This window comes from Gorilla gorilla, chromosome 4 (assembly GCF_029281585.2).
Source record: "Gorilla gorilla gorilla isolate KB3781 chromosome 4, NHGRI_mGorGor1-v2.1_pri, whole genome shotgun sequence".
In the NCBI taxonomy this organism is placed as follows: domain Eukaryota; kingdom Metazoa; phylum Chordata; class Mammalia; order Primates; family Hominidae; genus Gorilla; species Gorilla gorilla.
The window spans coordinates 10,297,778-10,315,053 of NC_073228.2; the positions used below are offsets into that span (position 1 = coordinate 10,297,778).

The 17,276-nt window shown below is 53.7% G+C and overlaps 2 protein-coding genes across 5 annotated transcripts in view; one reads left to right on the top strand and one right to left on the bottom strand.

The window, feature by feature from the left end:
- Nucleotides 1-889: 889 nt before the first annotated feature.
- On the bottom strand, nt 890-12,102 carry TSPAN10 (tetraspanin 10). Its single transcript, XM_004040812.5, has 4 exons — nt 11,847-12,102; nt 6,861-7,002; nt 4,003-4,640; nt 890-1,731 (listed from the first exon to the last, which is right to left on the bottom strand). Exons 1-4 carry the CDS (start codon nt 11,852-11,854, stop codon nt 1,338-1,340), a joined length of 1,182 nt encoding a protein of 393 aa, XP_004040860.4. The 5' UTR covers nt 11,855-12,102; the 3' UTR covers nt 890-1,337.
- A 38-nt stretch (nt 12,103-12,140) lies between these two features.
- NPLOC4 (NPL4 homolog, ubiquitin recognition factor) overlaps nt 12,141-17,276 on the top strand; it is an 81,208-nt gene continuing 76,072 nt past the window's right edge. For 2 of the 4 annotated variants that reach the window (XM_055389439.2, XM_019026451.3), the window contains exon 1: nt 12,143-12,337. In XM_055389439.2, coding sequence (XP_055245414.1) covers nt 12,323-12,337 — 15 coding nt within the window. In that variant the 5' untranslated portion in view covers nt 12,143-12,322. Of the gene's footprint in view, nt 12,338-17,276 lie in introns of all 4 variants that reach the window. The other 2 variants (XM_019026452.4, XM_055389440.2) reach the window with 2 other exon arrangements.

Sequence of the window (17,276 nt, forward strand, 5' to 3'; positions counted from 1 at the left end):
CTCCAGCCTGGGCGACAGAGCGAGACTCCGTCTCAAAAAATAAAACAAACAAACAAAAAAAAGAAAATAACAATAATGAGGCTGGGCACCGTGGCTCACACCTGTAATCCCAGCACTTTGGGAGGCCAAAGTGGACAGATCATTTGAGCTCAGGAGTTCGAGACCAGCCTGACCAACATGGAGAAACCCTGTCTCTACTAAAAATACAAATTAGCCAGGCATGGTGGTCCATGCCTGTAATCCCAGCTACTTGGGATGCTAAGGCAGGAGAATCACTTGAACCTGGTAGGCAGAGGTTGTGGTGAGCCAAGATCGTGCCATTGCACTCCAGCCTGGGCAACATGTTAGAGCGAAACTCCATCTCAAAAAATAAAAATAAAAAAAATACAAAGAATTGTCTGGGCGTGGTGGCGGGCCCCTGTAGTTCTAGCTACTCAGGAGGCTAAGGTGGGAGATTGCTTGAGCTGGGGAGGCGGAGGCTGCAGTGAGCTGAGACCCTGCCACTGCACTTCAGCCTGGGTGACACAGCGAGACCCTGTCTCAAAACAAAACAACAAAAACAAAACATGCCCATTTGTAACCAAGATCCCACTCCTGACACCACATCCAGGGGAAGCAAGAGCTCTGCAAGCTGGCCCAGCAGCAGGGGCCCTCACAGTAGCCCCATGTTCACATGGGCCAGTCCATTCGCAGCAAGGGCCAGATCTGACTCCGCACAGACCCTCTGGGATTCCACTTATGTGAAAGCCCGAAACAGGCCCCGCTGGCCCTGGCAATGTAGTCAGTGCAGGGCTGACTTGGGGTTGAGCGCGCCGCCAGGGGCTGGAACTCCCCGCTCGGACCTGCGGTGGTTCACGGTCTTCGATGGGTAAGAATTCCCCACGCTGCCTCTGAAGATTGGTGTCTTTACTGTATGAATGATACACCCGAATAAAACATTTACTATCTCCCCAAAAATGCACGCGGGAGGGAGAGGCCTGGACCTTAGCTCCACCATCACGAGCCCAGAAGGGCTGGCGGCCCCAGGGGAGGGAGGTGCCAGGAGGTGGGAACTGTGCGGCTGGGGTGGGAGTGGGGGCTCGGAGGTGAGGGTCAGCTCCAGGATTTCCTCCGGCCCCGCGTGCTCCTCCCTCCAGTCCCGTGGCTTCGCCGGGCGCCCTGCGTTGGGGGCTGGCATGGGGGACGCGGAGCGAGCGAGCTGGGTAGGTCCTGCGGCAAAGTCACCCGAAGCCCGAGCGAAATCAAGCGGCGGCTGCGGCGCAGGCAGCGCTTTTTAGCCGGGCGGAGGCGTCCCCTGTATCCCTGTGCGTGGCGGTCTCGGACCCCGGGGCGTGCGCTCAGCCCCGGGCGGGTTTGGCAGCGGGCGGGGCGCCGGGGCTGGGGCTCTGGGGGCCAGCGCGGTCCTCCCTGCGCGCTCCGCGGCCGTACGCCGCCCCCCTGCGGGCAGCGAGGGCCCCGAGTAGCCGGGCGGCCAGCAAGAGCTCCGCGCCCTGCAGCAGCACCACCGCGATTGCGTAGCCGCCCGAGGCCGCCAGGTTCGCGCGCAGCCACCGCCGGAGCGGGGGGCCGCAGCCCTCCAGGTACACCACTCTCTGAGCTGCGTCCGCATCCAGGCGCAGGACCCCGAAGCCGCACTGGTCGTTGACAGAGGCTCCATCTTCGCGGGGGTCGATGCAGCAGGAGGCGGGAAGGCTGCAGGCCTGCACCCCGGGGGAGCTGCAGTTAAAGTACCTGCAAGGCGCATGGAATCGTCAGTTTTGGCGGGGAGGGCCCGCTCTTCTGGGACCAGGCACAGAGGCGAATGGCGCCTACCCACCTTCACCCTTCCATGGCCACACAGGCACATGCACACACGTGCATACGTCCTCATATTCGCACACACCTGCACACACGGACACACACAGCACCTGGCTCTCTATAACGTATCCCTGTGCACAGCAGTCCTCTGCGCTTGCAGGTAGGGGTGGTGGCTGTGTTGACTAGCAGGAGGATATTTAATGAGACGGTTGAAGGGGGAACAGACAAGCATTGATAAGAGGACCTCCCTCCGCAGAGGCTGCTGAGCTCATTGAGAAGGTAGAGTTGGAGCAGGGGAGGGTGGATGGAACTCTGGCAGAGGCTTCTGGAATGGTCCACAGGTCTTACTGGGAAGAGCAAGGGCTTGAGAGGCAGTACCGGGCAGTGACAGAAAGCAGGGGTGGGGGAGGAGCTCCCAGAGTAGCTAGGGAGTGTTGATCTCATCACAGCCCAGGTCAGGCAGTCCCCAGGTGCCCTAGGCATCCACTGATGTCTGGGGCTCTGCACACGGGCCCAGCAGACCTGCAGGCTCATCCCCATGCCCTCTCCACTCTAGAAGAGTATGCCCCACTTAGGCAGGGGATGGGGTCGAGGCCAGCAGCAGACGTGGCATCACGACACTCTAGCGGGGCTGCCACCAACCCAGTCACACGTGGCCAAAAACCAACCTCTGTGGTGCTTTGCAGAGTCTGGAAGGACCCGCCTGTTAGCCACTGCTGGGTCCCAATGGCCAGTTTTCAGGGTCGCCCATGACTTCATCTCTTGTGTTCAGCTGCCCCTGGATACATGCACCAAGAAGGCTTGGGAGACAGAGTGCATGTCGTCTGTCCTGGGTGTGGCATGGAGAGTAGGTGCTGCTTGGGGTGTGCATGCACTGGGGATAGCTGATAAAACAGACAGCTACCCTCTTTGCAGTGAGCCGAGATCGAGCCACTGCACTCCAGCCTGGGCAAGAGGGAGACTCCGTCTCAAAAAAACAAACAAACAAAAAGACAGCTACCCTTGAGCAGAATATAAGAAAATCCTGCACTGGCTCCTAAATGCACGGAGTTTAATGACACTCACGGTGGAGGGAAACTGTGGAGTCAGATTCCAGAACAATGTCCTGAATTCACCTAAAAGTCATTTTCTTTTTTTTTTTTTTTTTTTTTTTGAGACAGACTCTCCCTCCGTCGCCCAGGCTGGAGTGCAGTGGGGTGATCTCAGCTCACTGCAAGCTCCGCCTTCGGGGTTCACGCCATTCTCCTGCCTCAGCCTCCTGAGTAGCTGGGACTGTAGGCGCCTACCACCACACCCGGCTATTTTTTTCTATTTTTTAGTAGAGAGGGGGTTTCATCGTGTTAGCCAGGATGGTCTTGATCTCCTGACCTCGTGATCCGCCCACCTTGGCCTCCCAAAGTGCTAGGATTACAGGCGTGAGCCACTGTGCCCGGCCTTTTTTTTTTTGAGATGGATTCTCGCTCTGTTGCCCATGCTGGAGTGCAGTGGTGCCGTTTTGGCTGCAACCTCCACCTCCTGGATTCAAGTCATTCTCCTGCCTCGGCCTCCTGAGTAGCTGGGATTACAGGTGCCTGCCACCATGCCTGGCTAATTTTTGTATTTTTAGTAGAGATGGGGTTTCACCATGTTGGCCAGGCTGGTCTTGAACTCCTGACTTCAGGTGATCCACCTACCTCAGCCTCCCAAAGTGCTGGGATTACAGGTGTGAGCCATCGTGCCCAGCAGAAAAATGACTTTCTAAGTTTGTGGGCTCAGCTTCTCAACTAAGCTCCTGGGTAGTCCTCCTGGCCCTGGCAGGGGGAACAGAGTCACGCTGCACGTTGTGGGGGCCGCAGGGCTGATTGGGGCCCTGAGCCCATGGAACAAGGAGAGACAAGCACCCCATACCTTGTGTGCATGACACGTGTGTGTATGAACATGTTTGAGTATGAGTGTGTGCCTGAGTGTGAGGCTTTGTGTGTGCACGAGAACATGTTCATGTCAGTGTAGAGGAGTGTGTAGGTGTGTGTCCACACACGTGAAACCTGTGAGCACAAGACAAGACGTGCCAGTGTGGATATGCGTGTACATGTGGGTATACGTGTGCATGCATGTGGGCATGCACGAATGAGTATGTACGTGTGAGTGACTGTGTGTACACGCACAAGGGTGTGTGGCCTCTGCGACCCTGTGGTGGCCCTGTCCCTCGCCCACTCCAAGACTCACAGGTTCTGCTGCCAGTCCTGGTAGGAGGCAGCTCCGCAGCACCTCAGCCCGAGCTGGACTTGGTCGAGGAGGAAGCGCAGGTCTGGGTCGTCCTGGTAGTGGGCGATGGCCACACGCAGGGTGTGCTCCAGGCTGTCTTGCAGCGGGCCCCAGAGGGCCACCACCAGGGCTCCCGCCACGGCCTCAAACACCAGGAAGGCAAGGATGCCCCCGGAGAAGCCACGTAACAGGCAGGTGTTCTCACAGAGGGCGCCCAGGCAGCCAGCCAGGCTCACTGCGCTGACCACCAGCCCTCCCAGTGCCAGCCCCAGCATGGGGTCTGCGGGCAGGGGCCCCCCCAGATCACTTCCCAGAGACCCCTTGACAGCCAGGCCCCAGAGCCCGATGGCCAGGGCCAGCAGCCCCAGCAGGGAGAAGGGGAAGTTGGAGAGGAAGATCAGATACTTGACGCAGCTGCTCCCTGTGGAGAGGGAAGGGGCTGGTCCTTTCCTGGGGGTGCCACTCAAGGCCTGGTGCTTGGTCTCCGGGGGACAGCAGCTGCAGCCCCAGGCCTCCGCCTGGTCCTCCCTGGGCACTGGACCTAGGCAGCCTGAGGTGAGTGGACTGTGCACAGAGAGGGGCTTCTGGCCTGCAGTATCCTGCAGAGGGAAGAGGAACAGGGTGAGACCGCATTCACCCAGACTCTGTGACAACTGGTGAGGGGTCAGGGAAGAGCATGGTGGCAGAGCCTTGGAGGGATGGGAGGATGCCGGATGGCAGAGGGCAGCACTGGAGCTCAGAGATGCGGACAGCCAGGGGCAGGGGGCCCTCAGGGCCGTCCCGCTCGGCTGAGCAGCAGAAGGAGCAGTGAGGGTCCCAGCTCTGGTGGGATCCCACCTTTAGAACAGGGTGATGAGCAGACCCTTGAAAGGCTGTGGTGAAGACCAAGCAGGGCGGTGCTCAGTGGACACACCCACTCCCTCCCGGTCCTATGCGTGGGTGGCTGTGGCCTCCCCGGGTCAGGGTCGCCCTGGCTTTCCCGCAGCACACAGGCGGGGCTGCGTCCCCAGAGTTTGAAACAGCGTCTGCGTGGATCAGTCTGTGTGTGCCTGCAGCATGGAACTTGTGTAGAGGGGCTTCCTCACCAGCCACAGGGGCTGGCCCACATGGCTGCCCTTTTCTTTCCCCTCTGAAACCAGTCCTCACATCCCAGCACCCATTCTTCGGCCCCACCAACAGCCCGCACTGAGTGTGGACACGGCACTGGGCCCTGCTGCCGAGGACAGGACAGTGCCCTGCCCAACAGGCTCCCAGGACAGGGAGGAGGGTGCCCAGGAGCCCAGGGAGACTGTCTGGGGACTGCAGGGCCTTCAGAGGGGACCCCCTGGCCCACTGGCAGGAAAGTCCTGCTGGTCTCTCTCTGTGGGGGAAGAGGCAGCCCCGCAGGTGCCCAGTTCTGCTGGGAAGAGTTTATTTAAAAAGGAGAATAAGAAGCCATGGCCGGGCTGGACGTTGTGGCTCACGCCTGTCATCCCAGCACTTTGGGAGGCTGAGGTGGGTGGGTCACCTGAGGTCGGGAATTCGAGACCAGCCTGACCAACGTGGAGAAACCTCACCTCTACTAAAAAAAAAAAAAAAACTAGCCGGGCGTGGTGGCACACACCTGTAATCCCAGCTACTTGGGAGGCTGAGGCAGGAGAATCGCTTGAACCCAGGAGGTGGAGGTTGCATGAGCAGGAGGCAGAGGTTGCATGAGCAGAGATCGCGTGACTGCACTCCAGCCTGGGTGACAGAGCGAGACTCCATCTCAAAAAATAAATAAATAATAAAAAGCAGCCATGGCTGTGTGCTGGGCAAGGATCCCATTCCAATCCAGTTTCACCAGGAAGAAGCTGATCGCAGCGTCAGGCTCTCAGCTCACTGCAGCCTCAAACTCCTGGGCTCAAGCCGTCCTTCCTCCTCAGCCTCCTGAGTAGCTGGGACTACAGGCACTGCCACCATGTCCCAGTAATTTTTTAAAATTATTTTTTGTAGGCCGGGCACGGTGGCTCACGCCTGTAATCCCAGCACTTTGGGAGGCCAAGGCGGGTGGATCACGAGGTCAGGAGATCGAGACCATCCTAGCCACCAACATGGTAAAAACCTGTCTCGACTAAAAAAATTAGCTGGGTGTGGTGGCATGTGGCTGTAATCCCAGCTACTCAGCAGGCTGAGGCATGTGAATTGCTTGAACCCAGGAGGCGGAGGTTGCAGTGAGCCGAGGTTGTGCCACTGCACTCCAGCCTGGTGACAGAGCGAGACTCCATCTAAATATATATATATATATATATATAATATTTTGTAGAGACAGGGTCTCGCTACATTGCCCAGGCTGGTCTTGAACTCCTGGGCTCACGCAATCTTCCGTCCTCAGCCTCCCAAAGTGCTGGGATTACAGGAGTGAGCCACTGTGCCCGGCCCCAGAGGAGGGTTATTTATCACCCCCAAGACCTCAACAAGTCACTAGAAGCAAAAGGACAGGCTGTCAGTGCCTGGTTGGCCAGACTGGGGCCACTGGGGGCTAGAGGCCGTTGGAGGCTGGCTGCAAGGGACATTTGCCTTCACCCCCTCCTGCACCCTGAGCCAAAGATTGCCCCCAAGGCCCTCAGGGAGATCCGGCAGATCCCTTGACCAGAGGCCAGCATGGGGCTGAGAGAACTGTGCAGTGGGGAAGGGGGAGGGGGCTGCCTAGAACCACCCCCTCAACCCAATCTCAGCATTGAGGTGTGGGGTGGCACCAGGGGCAGGGGTGGGTGTGAACCCAGCCCAGGGACTTCCCTTAGGACTTCAGGGCTAGGGACATCTCCAACCTCAGGGCAAGGCCACTTGGCACGGCTCACCTGGGACAGTAAGGGGCTCCTCTCCCCCTCCTCCATCCTTGACGCTGGAACAGAAAGCCCCCAGCACAGGCGCCGGGAGAGGTTCGCTGGCTCCTCTGTGGCTGGGCTGCTGGGCTGGTCCTGACTGCGGCCCTGGGCTAGTCTGTGAACAGTGCAGCCCTGGGCGTGGGAATGGGGGAGGTGCGAGCCCCACCCAGATGCCAGAGTCACAGTTGAGTCATGTGAAGAATCACATTTTAGAGCTTAAGGAGGCCTCTGCTTGTGGAGATACATTTCTCCCCAGCCCTGGCTCTGTGGGTCCCCTAAGCTCAGCGCAGGTGTGACTCAGGCAGGCATGTTTGGGTGCCAGCCTTGTGGCTCTCACTGCAGCCCCCCATGCGGACTTCAGCTCGGCAGGGTCAGCAGCCGCTCCATCAGCTCCCAACCAGGGAATCAGACCCTGGTAAATTGGTTCACAACCCCAATCCCAAGAGACCCATGGGCAGCCCCAGCACCAATCTATCCGCCGGCTTGTTCACTGCACGAATGAAACAGCGTCCCCCCACCAGATCACCTCCTTCCTTGTTTTTGTTTTTGTTTTTGAGACTGAGTTTCGCTCTTGTTGCCCAGGCTGGAGTGCAATGGCGCAATCTCGGCTCACTGCAACCTCGCCTCCCGGGACTACAGATGTACGCCACCTTACCTCACTAATTTTTGAATTTTTTTGTAGAGACAGGGTCCTGCTGTGCTGCCCAGGCTGGTCTTGAACTCCTGGACTCAAGTGATTCTCCTGCCTTGGCCTTCCAAAGTGCTGGGATTACAGGCTGGAGCCACTGTGCCCGGACTCAGCCACCAACACTCTCAGCAGTCCAAAGAGGTGGTCTGGGTGGTGCAGCACAGCAGGCAATGTACTGATGGAGCAGGCAGAGGGTTTCAGGCGCGGGTGAGACGCCTGGGTGGGAGCACACCGGGCAAGTTTTAGGAGGAAAGGTCACCTGGCTGTGTGGGGCAAGCGGAGATGGGGGTGGGAGGGAGGTCCATGAGGTGACAGGGCTGGATCAGGTGAGGCCTTGAAGGCCACTCTGAGTCTTCAGATCTTCCTCGGAGAAGTGGGATATGCTGCAGGTGGGAAGTCGGGGCGAGGACCAGAGCTGCAGGCTGAGCTTCTGGGCTCTAGCTTCCCTTCAGCTCCCCAAAGGTGACAAACCCAACCTCATGGGCCCTGCAGCAGCTCCACAGCCAGGGTCACAGTCACAGGGACTGTCCACGGCCTCCATCTCAGTCTGTTCTAAGGATGGGTAACCTTTTTTTTTTTTGAGACAAGAGTCTCGCTCTGTTGCTGAGGCTGGAATGCAGTGGCGTGATTTTGACTCACTGCAACCTCTGCCTCCTGGGTTCAAGCGATGCTCCTGCCTCGGCCTCCTGAGTAACTAGGATTACAGGCGCCACACCTGACTGATTTTGTATTTTTAGTAGAGATGGGGTTTCACCATGTTGGCCAGTCTGGTCTCGACCTCCTGACCTCAAGTGATCTGCCCGCCTCCTCCTCCCAAAGTGCTGGGATTACAGGCGTGAGCCACCACACCCGGCCAAAGTCTGGGTAATCTTTTAATGAAACGATCATCATCTACCACTGTTATGGCTGAATTGTGCCCCTTACATTCTTATGATAAAGTTCCAGCCCCCCGGACCTCAGAATGGGACTTGGAGACAGGGCCTTTAAAGGCCATTAGGGGCTGGGCGCGGTAGCTCACACCTGTAATTCCAGCACTTAGGGAGGCCGAGGCAGGCGGATCACGAGGTCAGGAGATTGAGACCAGCCTGGCCAACATGGTGAGACCCTGTCTCTACTAAAAGTACAAAAAATTAGCTGGGCATCGTGGCGCATGCCTGTAATCCCAGCTACTCGGGAGGCTGAGGCAGGGGAATTGCTGGGACCCAGGAGGCAGAGGTTGCAGTGAGCCGAGATGGTGCCGCTGCACTCCAGCCTGGTGACAGGAGCAAGACTCCATCCCTAAATAAATAAATAAGTGCCATTAGCGTGGGCCCTAATCCAACATCCTTACAAGAAAAGAAAATTGGGACACATGGTGGGACACATGGAGAGACACGAGGGATGTATGCACAGAAGTAAAAACGTGAGGTCTCGGGGAGAAGGTGCCATCTTCGAGCTAAGGAGAGAGGTATAAGAAGAAACCTGGCTGGGTACAGTGGCTTATGCCTGTAATCTAAGCACTTTGGGAGGCTGAGGTGGGTGGATTGATTGAACCTAGTAGTAGTTAGAGACCAGCCTGGGCAACATAGCAAGATCCCGTCTCTACTAAAAATACAAAAAATTAGCCAGGTGTGATTGTGAGCACTTGTGTTCCCAGCTACTCAGGAGGCTGAGGTGGGAGTATCACCTGAGCCTGGTAAGTCAAGGCTACAGTGAGCCACAATTGTGCCACTGCACTCCAGCCTCGGCGATGGGAGTGAGACCCCAGTCTTTTCTATTTTTTTTTTTTTTTTTGGAGACGGAGTCTTGCTCTGTCGCCCAGGCTGGAGCGCAGTGGCGTGATCTCGGCTCACTGCAAGCTCCGCCTCCCGGGTTCACGCCATTCTCCTGCCTCAGCCTCCCGAGTAGCTGGGACTACAGGCACCCGCCACCACGCCCGGCTAATTTTTTTTTTTTATTTTTAATAGAGACAGGGTTTCACCATATTAGCCAGGATGGTCTCGATCTCCTGACTTCGTGATCCACCTGCCTCGGCCTCTCAAAGTGCTGGGATTACAGGTGTGAGCCACCACGCCTGGCCAAGACCCCAGCCTTAAAAGAAAAAAAAAAGAAGAAAACAAAAGAGAAACCACGTCTACTGACACCTTGATCTGGGATTCTAGCTCCCAGGACTGTTAGAAAGTAATTCCAGGCCAGGCATGGTGGCTCATGCCTATAATCCCAGCACTTTGGGAGGCTGAGGCGGGTGGATCATGAGGTCAGGAGATCGAGACCAGCCTTACCAACATGGTGAAACCTTGTCTCTACTAAAGATACAAAAATTAGCCGGGCGTGGTAGTGCACGCTTGTAATCTCAGCTACTCAGGAGGCTGAGGCAGGAGAATCGCTTGAACCCACGAGGCGGAGGTTGCAGTGAGCTGAGATCGCGCCATTGCACTCCAACCTGGGTGACAGAGGGAGATCCGACTCACTCAAAAAAAAAAAAAAAAAAAAAAAGAAAAGTAATTCCAAACCACCACCCAGTCTGTGGGAGATTTTGTTATATTTTCTTATAACTGAGATAATTATTACAGTTAAAGAGATCGGACTTAACTGAACCCATCTTGCTTCTAACCTCCAAGCTGTCCTTGTTCATTCCTGGGTGTAGGCTGAAATAACTTCGGGAGGCGCTTAGTTTATAGTTTGGCTTTGAAACAAAGATGATAATAGCCCTTTGCAAAACAAACTCCCTTCCTACCTGGGGACAAGACTGCCTTTTCAGGACTAACAGATTAGCCATAAGATTAGAAATTATGGTTTAGGAGTCATGTAGCTGGAGGCTACAAGATTCTAAACCTCCCAAATTGCTTCTCAGGATAACATCACTATTAAAAAACAGATCAGTGCTTGAGATATTTTGCAGACTCTGCACTCCATGGATCAGCTGGCACCACCCAGATTGATACACTGGCTCATATCTTGTGGCCCCCACCCAGGAACCAACTCAGCACAAGAGGACAGTTTTGACTCCCTATCATTTCACCTCTGACCCAACCAATCAACACTCCCTACTTTCTGACCCCATACCCACCAAATTATCCTTAAAACCGTGGTTTCCCCAGCCGGGCACGGTGGCTCACATCTATAGTCCCAGCACTTTGGGGAGGCCCAGGTAGGCGGATCACCTGAGGTCGGGAGTTCAAGGCCAGCCTGACCAACATGGAGAAACTCCGTCTCTACGAAAAATACAAAATTAGCCAGGCATGGTGGTGTGCGCCTGTAGTCCCAGCTACCCGGGAGGCTGAGGCAGGAGAATCACTGGAACCCAGGAGGTGGAGGTTGCAGTGAGCCGAGATCGCGCCACTGCACTCCAGTGTGGGTGACAGAGTGAGATTCGGACTCAAAAAAAAAAAAAAACACCAAAAAACTCTGATCCCTGAATTCTCAAGGACACTGATTTTTTTTGAGTAGTAATAAAACCTCAGTAACCTGTACAAGCTGGCTCTGTGTGAATTAAACTCTTTATTGCAATTCCTCTGTCTTGATAAAGTCTAGGCAGTGGGCAGGGACAATCTGTTGGGTAGTTACAATGGCACCCTGAGCAAACTAATACAATTACTAACATAATTTAATCAATTAATGTAATTTAACATACTTTAAAAAAACTGTCACAGTAATTGTGATGTTGTGAAATATGTATACATTTAGTCTTCCGGTTTCCTGGCATCCAACTCCAAAAATCCTTAGAATCTGTGAAGTGATGTCTTTTTTTTTTTTTTTTTTTTGAGATGAATGAAGTCTCACTCTGTCACCCAGACTGGAGTGCAGTGGCACCAACTCGGTTCATTCTAACCTCCGCCTCTTCGCTTCAAGAGATTCTCCGGCCTCAGACTCCCGAGTAGCTGGGACTACAGGCACGCGCCACCATGCCCAGTTAATTTTTGTATTTTTAGTAGAGACGGGGTTTCACCACGTTGGTCAGGCTGGTCTTCAACTCCTGACCTCAGGTGATCCACCTGCCTCGGCCTCCCAAAGTGCTGGGATTACAGGCGTGAGCCACCGCGTATGGCCTAATTTTGTATTTTGAGTAGAGACGGGGTTTCACCATTTTGGCCAGGCTGGTCTCGAACTTTTGACCTCAGGTGATCCGTCCACCTTGGCTTCCCAAAATGCTGGGATTACAGGTATGAGCCACCGCGCTCGGCCTGAAATGCAGTTTAAACTCATTTGTTTTTCTAATGTTAAATTTAAAAAATACTTAAAAAAAAAACCATGGTGTGATCCTGCCTTCCTGAAATTGTTTCTCTACTTACCTGTGCATGGAGAGAAGTTTGGAATGCTGTTTCCCCAATTATAATACGCTATAATACGCAGCAGTAGTTATTTTTGGGTGAGGCTTCGGATGCTCGTCTTTGCTTCCTTTTTGGACTTTCCTGTACCGCTTGGGTTTCCGAGGACGAGCAGAAGTAATTTCAGACGCATCTTTCCAAAATCCCCTCCTCCAGTTGCAGGGATGGCGGGGGCGGGTCAGCGGCGCCGCCCTGCGCATGCGTCGAGCCGTTGGTGGGGCCGGAACCTGGTTTCCCGGCAGCGCGCCCGAGGGGAGCGTATTGAGCGAGGCACCGGGACGTCGGCGGCTGGCGGAGCCGGGCGGGCGAAGCTGGAGCGGCGGTGGCGGCGGCGTAGGGAGGCCGGGGCCGGGGCTGAGGCCGCGGCCGGGTCTGCGAGGCCCTTGGGGCGGCAGGCGGCGGCGGCCCGGGGCTCGAGCCCGGAGGCAGGAGCAGCCGCCATGGCCGAGAGCATCGTGAGTGCGGCGGCCGGGCGGGAGCGGGGACGCCGGGATGAGGCAGCAGATTTGCCGGCCTCGGCCTGTGGGGGAGGCGGGCCTGCCGGCGCCGCGACTCGGCCCCTTTCCCTTCTCTCGCCAGGGCTTTCTCTGTAGTGGCTGGGCCCCTCTCGGGGACTTTCACCCCCTCGGCTGCTTCCCGTCCCTGTCCCTCCCCGGAGGACTTACGACCCCGGTTCCCCGCCCTGGGCAGGGAAAGGCCGAGCCTTTCTGCAGGGAGGATGGACTGTGGCGAAGAGAAACCGCCCTCCTTCCCCACCCCGTTTCCCGGCTCCAGGAGACTTCCTGGTCTAATTCCAGGGACTCCCAGCCAGTCCTGCCCCTCTCAGAGCCAGGGACACCTCTTATCCTAATCTCCCTCTGATTCTCTCCTCCTGCTCTCCCCCTTCCCAGCAAGTGCCTTGTCATGAGTCACTAAGGAGAGCAGCTCTGCAGACGGGGACGTTACAGAGCTCCCTCCCCACCAGAGGACCTGGGAAAATGAAAACACAGTAACTTGCCGGCTTTGCTCCTTGCTTGGAAGGACAACTTGACAATTCCTCTTTAAAAGGAATGTTGTAAATGATGTTGATTCACTTTTTACCTGAAATTGAAATTGTCGGCCGGGCGCAGTGGCTCACGCCTGTAATCTCAGCACTTTGGGAGGCCGAGGCGGGTGGATCACCTGGGGTCAGGAGTTCGAGACCATCCTGGCCAACATGGCAAAATTTCGTCTCTACTAAAAATACAAAAAATTAGCCGGGCGTCATGGCGCACTGTAATCCCAGGTACTTGGGAGGCTGAGGCAGGAGAATTGCTTGAACCCGGGAGGTGGAGATTACAGTGAGCTGAGATCCCTCCATGGCACTCCAGCCTGGGCTATAGAGCGAGACTGCGTCTCAAAAAAAAAAAAAAAAAAAATTGTCACACACTCCGCCTTAACGTAAAAAATATCAGTGACAAATCAGAGAAAACCAGTCCCTCGTTAAGTTGTGAGAAGTTTCTCCCCAAAAGTAAATGTGATGGGAAAAAAACTGACCATTGGACAGGAGCATTTTGGTTAATATTAAGGAAGATTTGGGATTTCTGGGGGAAGCTTAGCAGTATTGGGTGAAGAGTAATGTTCATACTGTAGCATTGTGACAGTCTCTGCAGTTTTGCCAGGTGTTGTCTAGAATAGGTCTCCAGGCCCCGCGCGGTGACTCACACCTGTAATCCCAGCACTTTGGGAAGCCCAGGTGGGTGGATCACCTGAGGTCGGGAGTTCAAGACCAGCCTGGACAACATAGTGAGCCTAGGTGGCGTCACTGGACTCCACCCTGGGCGACAGAATGAGACTGTCTCACACACACAAACAAATGGGTCTCCAGGAGAACCGAGCACTTATGTGCAAGGCTTTTCTCTGGTGGTTCCATCATCTCTCCAGTCAGGGGCCCTCCTGGTGCCTCCATGTTTCCCAACCTGGAGATGAGTGGAATGAATATATGGCCCAGGAGAAACTTAGGAAACGTTGACTCCTTTTTTTTTTTTTTTTTTTTTTACCTTATTTTATTTTTTTGAGATGGAGTCTCACTCTGTCGCCCAGGCTGGAGTTCAGTGGTGCGATCTCTGCTTACTGCAACCTCCGCCTCTCAGGTTCGAGAAATTCTCCTGCCTCAGCCGAGTAGCTGGGGTTGCAGGTGCTCGCCAACATGCATGGCTGATTTCTTTTTTTTTAGTGGTGATGGGGTTTCACCATGTTGGCCAGGCTGATCTCGAACTTCTGACCTTGTGATCTGCCTGCCTTGGCATACCAAAATGCTGGGATTACAGGCATAAGCCACCGCGCCTGGCCTTTAAATCTTTTTAATTAAAAAAATTTTTTTATAGAGATGAGGTCTCTACTATGTTGCACAGGCTGGTCTCTGAGCTCGAGGGATCCTCCTGCCTTGGGGTCCCAAAATTGCTAGGATTACAGCCCTGAGCTACCATGCCCAGCCAAGAAACCTTTGACTCCTTTGAAAAATAAAATGTGGCCATGCAGTGGCTCACGCCTGTAATCCCAGCACTTTGGGAGGCCGAGGTGGGCGGATCACGAGGTCAGGAGTTCAAGACTGGCCTGACCAACGTGGTGAAACCCTGTCTCTACTAAAAATAAAAAATTAGCCGGGTGTGGTGGCATGCACCTGTTATCCCAGCTACTCCGGAGGTTGGGGGAGGGGAATCGCTCAAACCCGGGAGGTGGAGGTTGCAGTGAGCCCAGATTGCGCCACTGCACTCCAGCCTGGGCGATAGAGCAAGACTGTCTCAAAAAAAAAAAAAAAAAAGTGTTAATCATTGGTGACTTTGCCTAGAAATAGGTTAGGAATTAGCACTGAAACCTTCTTTCAAACTACCTTTGTACTTTTAACTGAGTTAAAATAACCATTGACAAGTGAAAAGTGTTTCAGACAAGGCCATTTTTTTTTTCCCACTAGTGTATAAGGCTAGGCTCTCATTGACAGCATTGGATCTCGTTGAATGTCTCAGATTGTGAGGAATTAAAACACTCTTCTTTTGAAATTGATTTAAAAAGTTATTTTGAATTTAAGAAAGAGATCTTTTGAAAAGTTTCTGGGCTGGGCATGGTGGCTCACACCTGTAATCCCAGCACTTTGAGAGGCCGAGGCAGGTGGATAATGAGGTCAGGAGTTGAGACCAGCCTGGCCGACATGGTGAAACCACATCTTTACTAAAAATACAAAAATTAGGGCATGGTGGCTCACGTTTGTAATCCTAGCACTTTGGGAGGCCGAGGCAGGTGGATTGCCTGAGCTCAGGAGTTTGAGAGCAGCCTGGGCAACATGGTGAAACCCGTCTACTAAAAAAAAAAAATACAAAAAATTAACTGGGCGTGGTGGCGTACACCTGTAGTCCCAGCCACTCAGGCGGCTGAGGCAGAAAAGTTAGTAGAACCCGGAAGGCGGAGGTTTCAGTGAGCCGAGATCGCACCACTGCACTCCAGCCTGGGTAACAGAGTGAGACTCTTAAAAAAAAAAAAAAAAAAAAAATTAGCTGGGCGCGGTGGCGGGCACCTATAATCCCAGCTACTTGGGAGGCTAGGCAGGAGAATAGCTTGAACTCGGCAGGCAAAGGTTGCAGTGAACCGAGATCGCGCCATCGCACTCCCACTCTGGGTGACAGAGCAAGACTCTGTCTTGGGGGGAGAAAAGAGTTTCTGTTGGTTTAACTGTATCTCACCGGTTCTTCAACTTCCCCAAGAAGCGTTCTAGTCTTATTTTCTTATAAATAGGGAAACTTAAGTTACCAAGAGGCTGTGTGTTCATGTTGTCAGGTCTGTCTCTTCCTGTGTATTTCATTTTGTAGTCTGTGTCAGAGGCTAGGCCAGAACTTTACATCGTACAAATTATGTTTGTCTCTTGTTAAATACTGGAGTTGGCCTTGGAAACCTGGACTCCCATCTTCTGTGGTAGAGGATCAAGTAGGATGACTTCTTCACCTTAGAATTCTGCAGCCTGAACCATTTAGCTCTGTAAAGAATGGCGGTAACATGCTCTTGTTCCAGAGTCATCGTTTGAAGGAACATTCACATGTTCCCCTTCATTAGAACAGAGCTTTCCTTTTTAAGATAGCTAAGTGTTGGCAGACAGATTTTAGAAACAAATAAGTAGAAGTATTTACCTAATGCTATATATTGTGAAAACATTTTTCTGGGGTATTGAATCTAGAATGAAGTATACTAGACGTTAGAAGTATAAAGAATTGTATTTCTTTTCTTTTTTTTTTTTTTTTGAGGCGGAGTCTTGCTCTGTCGCCCAGGCTGGAGTGCAGTGGCGCGATCTGCTCACCACAAGCTCTGCCTCCTGGGTTCACGCCATTCTTCTACCTCAGCCTCCCAAGTAGCTGGGACTACAGGCGCCCTCCACCACGCCTGGCTAATGTTTTGTAGTTTTAGTAGAGACGGGGTTTCACCGTGTTAGCCAGGATGGTCTCAATCTCCTGACTTAAAAGTTGAGAACATATTGGGTGGAGCCTTTTCTGCCAAGTGAAAGTTACGGGAAAATGCAGGACAGGGTTATCCTATTTTAGGAAAATCTAGATTAGGCTTAGTTACTTTACTAAAAGCGGACAAATCCCAGTAGACTCTAAGCCTTTATGGTGTTTTGTCCTGTATCAGTGGAAATCTTTTTTAGACAACGGCTTGTGACAGTTTTCATCTGCATAGTGGTTGAAGAGGATGTTTAATGTAACACTCGTGGTAACCTCACAGAAAATAGTTACAGAATTTATAAAAAAGGAAATAAGGGAGGCCGGGTGTGGTGGTGCACACCTGTAATCCCAGCACTTTGGGAGGCCGAGGCGGGTGGATAACTTGAGGTCAGGAGTTCGAGACCAGCCTGGCCAACATGGTGAAATCCCATCTCTACTAAAAATACTAAAAATTAGCCAGGCGTGGTGGCAGGCACTTGTAATCCCAGATGCTCAGGAGGCTGAGACAGGAGAATCGCTTGAACCCGGGAGGCAGAGGTTGCAGTGAGCCGAGATCACGCCATTGCACTCCAGCCTGGGCAACAAGAGCTGAAAAAAAAAAGAAATAAAAAAGGAAATAAGGGAATTGAAATGTTTCACTATAAAAAATCAGCTAGGCCAGGCTTGGTGGCTCACGCCTGTAATCCCAGCACTTTGGGAGGCTGAGGCAGGTGGATCACCTGAGGTAGGCGTTTAAGACCAGATTGACTAACATGTTGAAACCCCGTCTCTACTAAAAATACAAAAATTAGCTGGGCTTGGTGGTGCATGCCTGTAATCCCAGCTGCTCAGGAGGCTGAGACAGGAGAATCGCCTGAACCTGGGAGGCGGAGGTTGCAGTGAGTGGAGGTTGCAGTGAGCCGAGATTGCGCCACTGCACTCCACCCTGGGCAACGGAAAAAGACTGTCT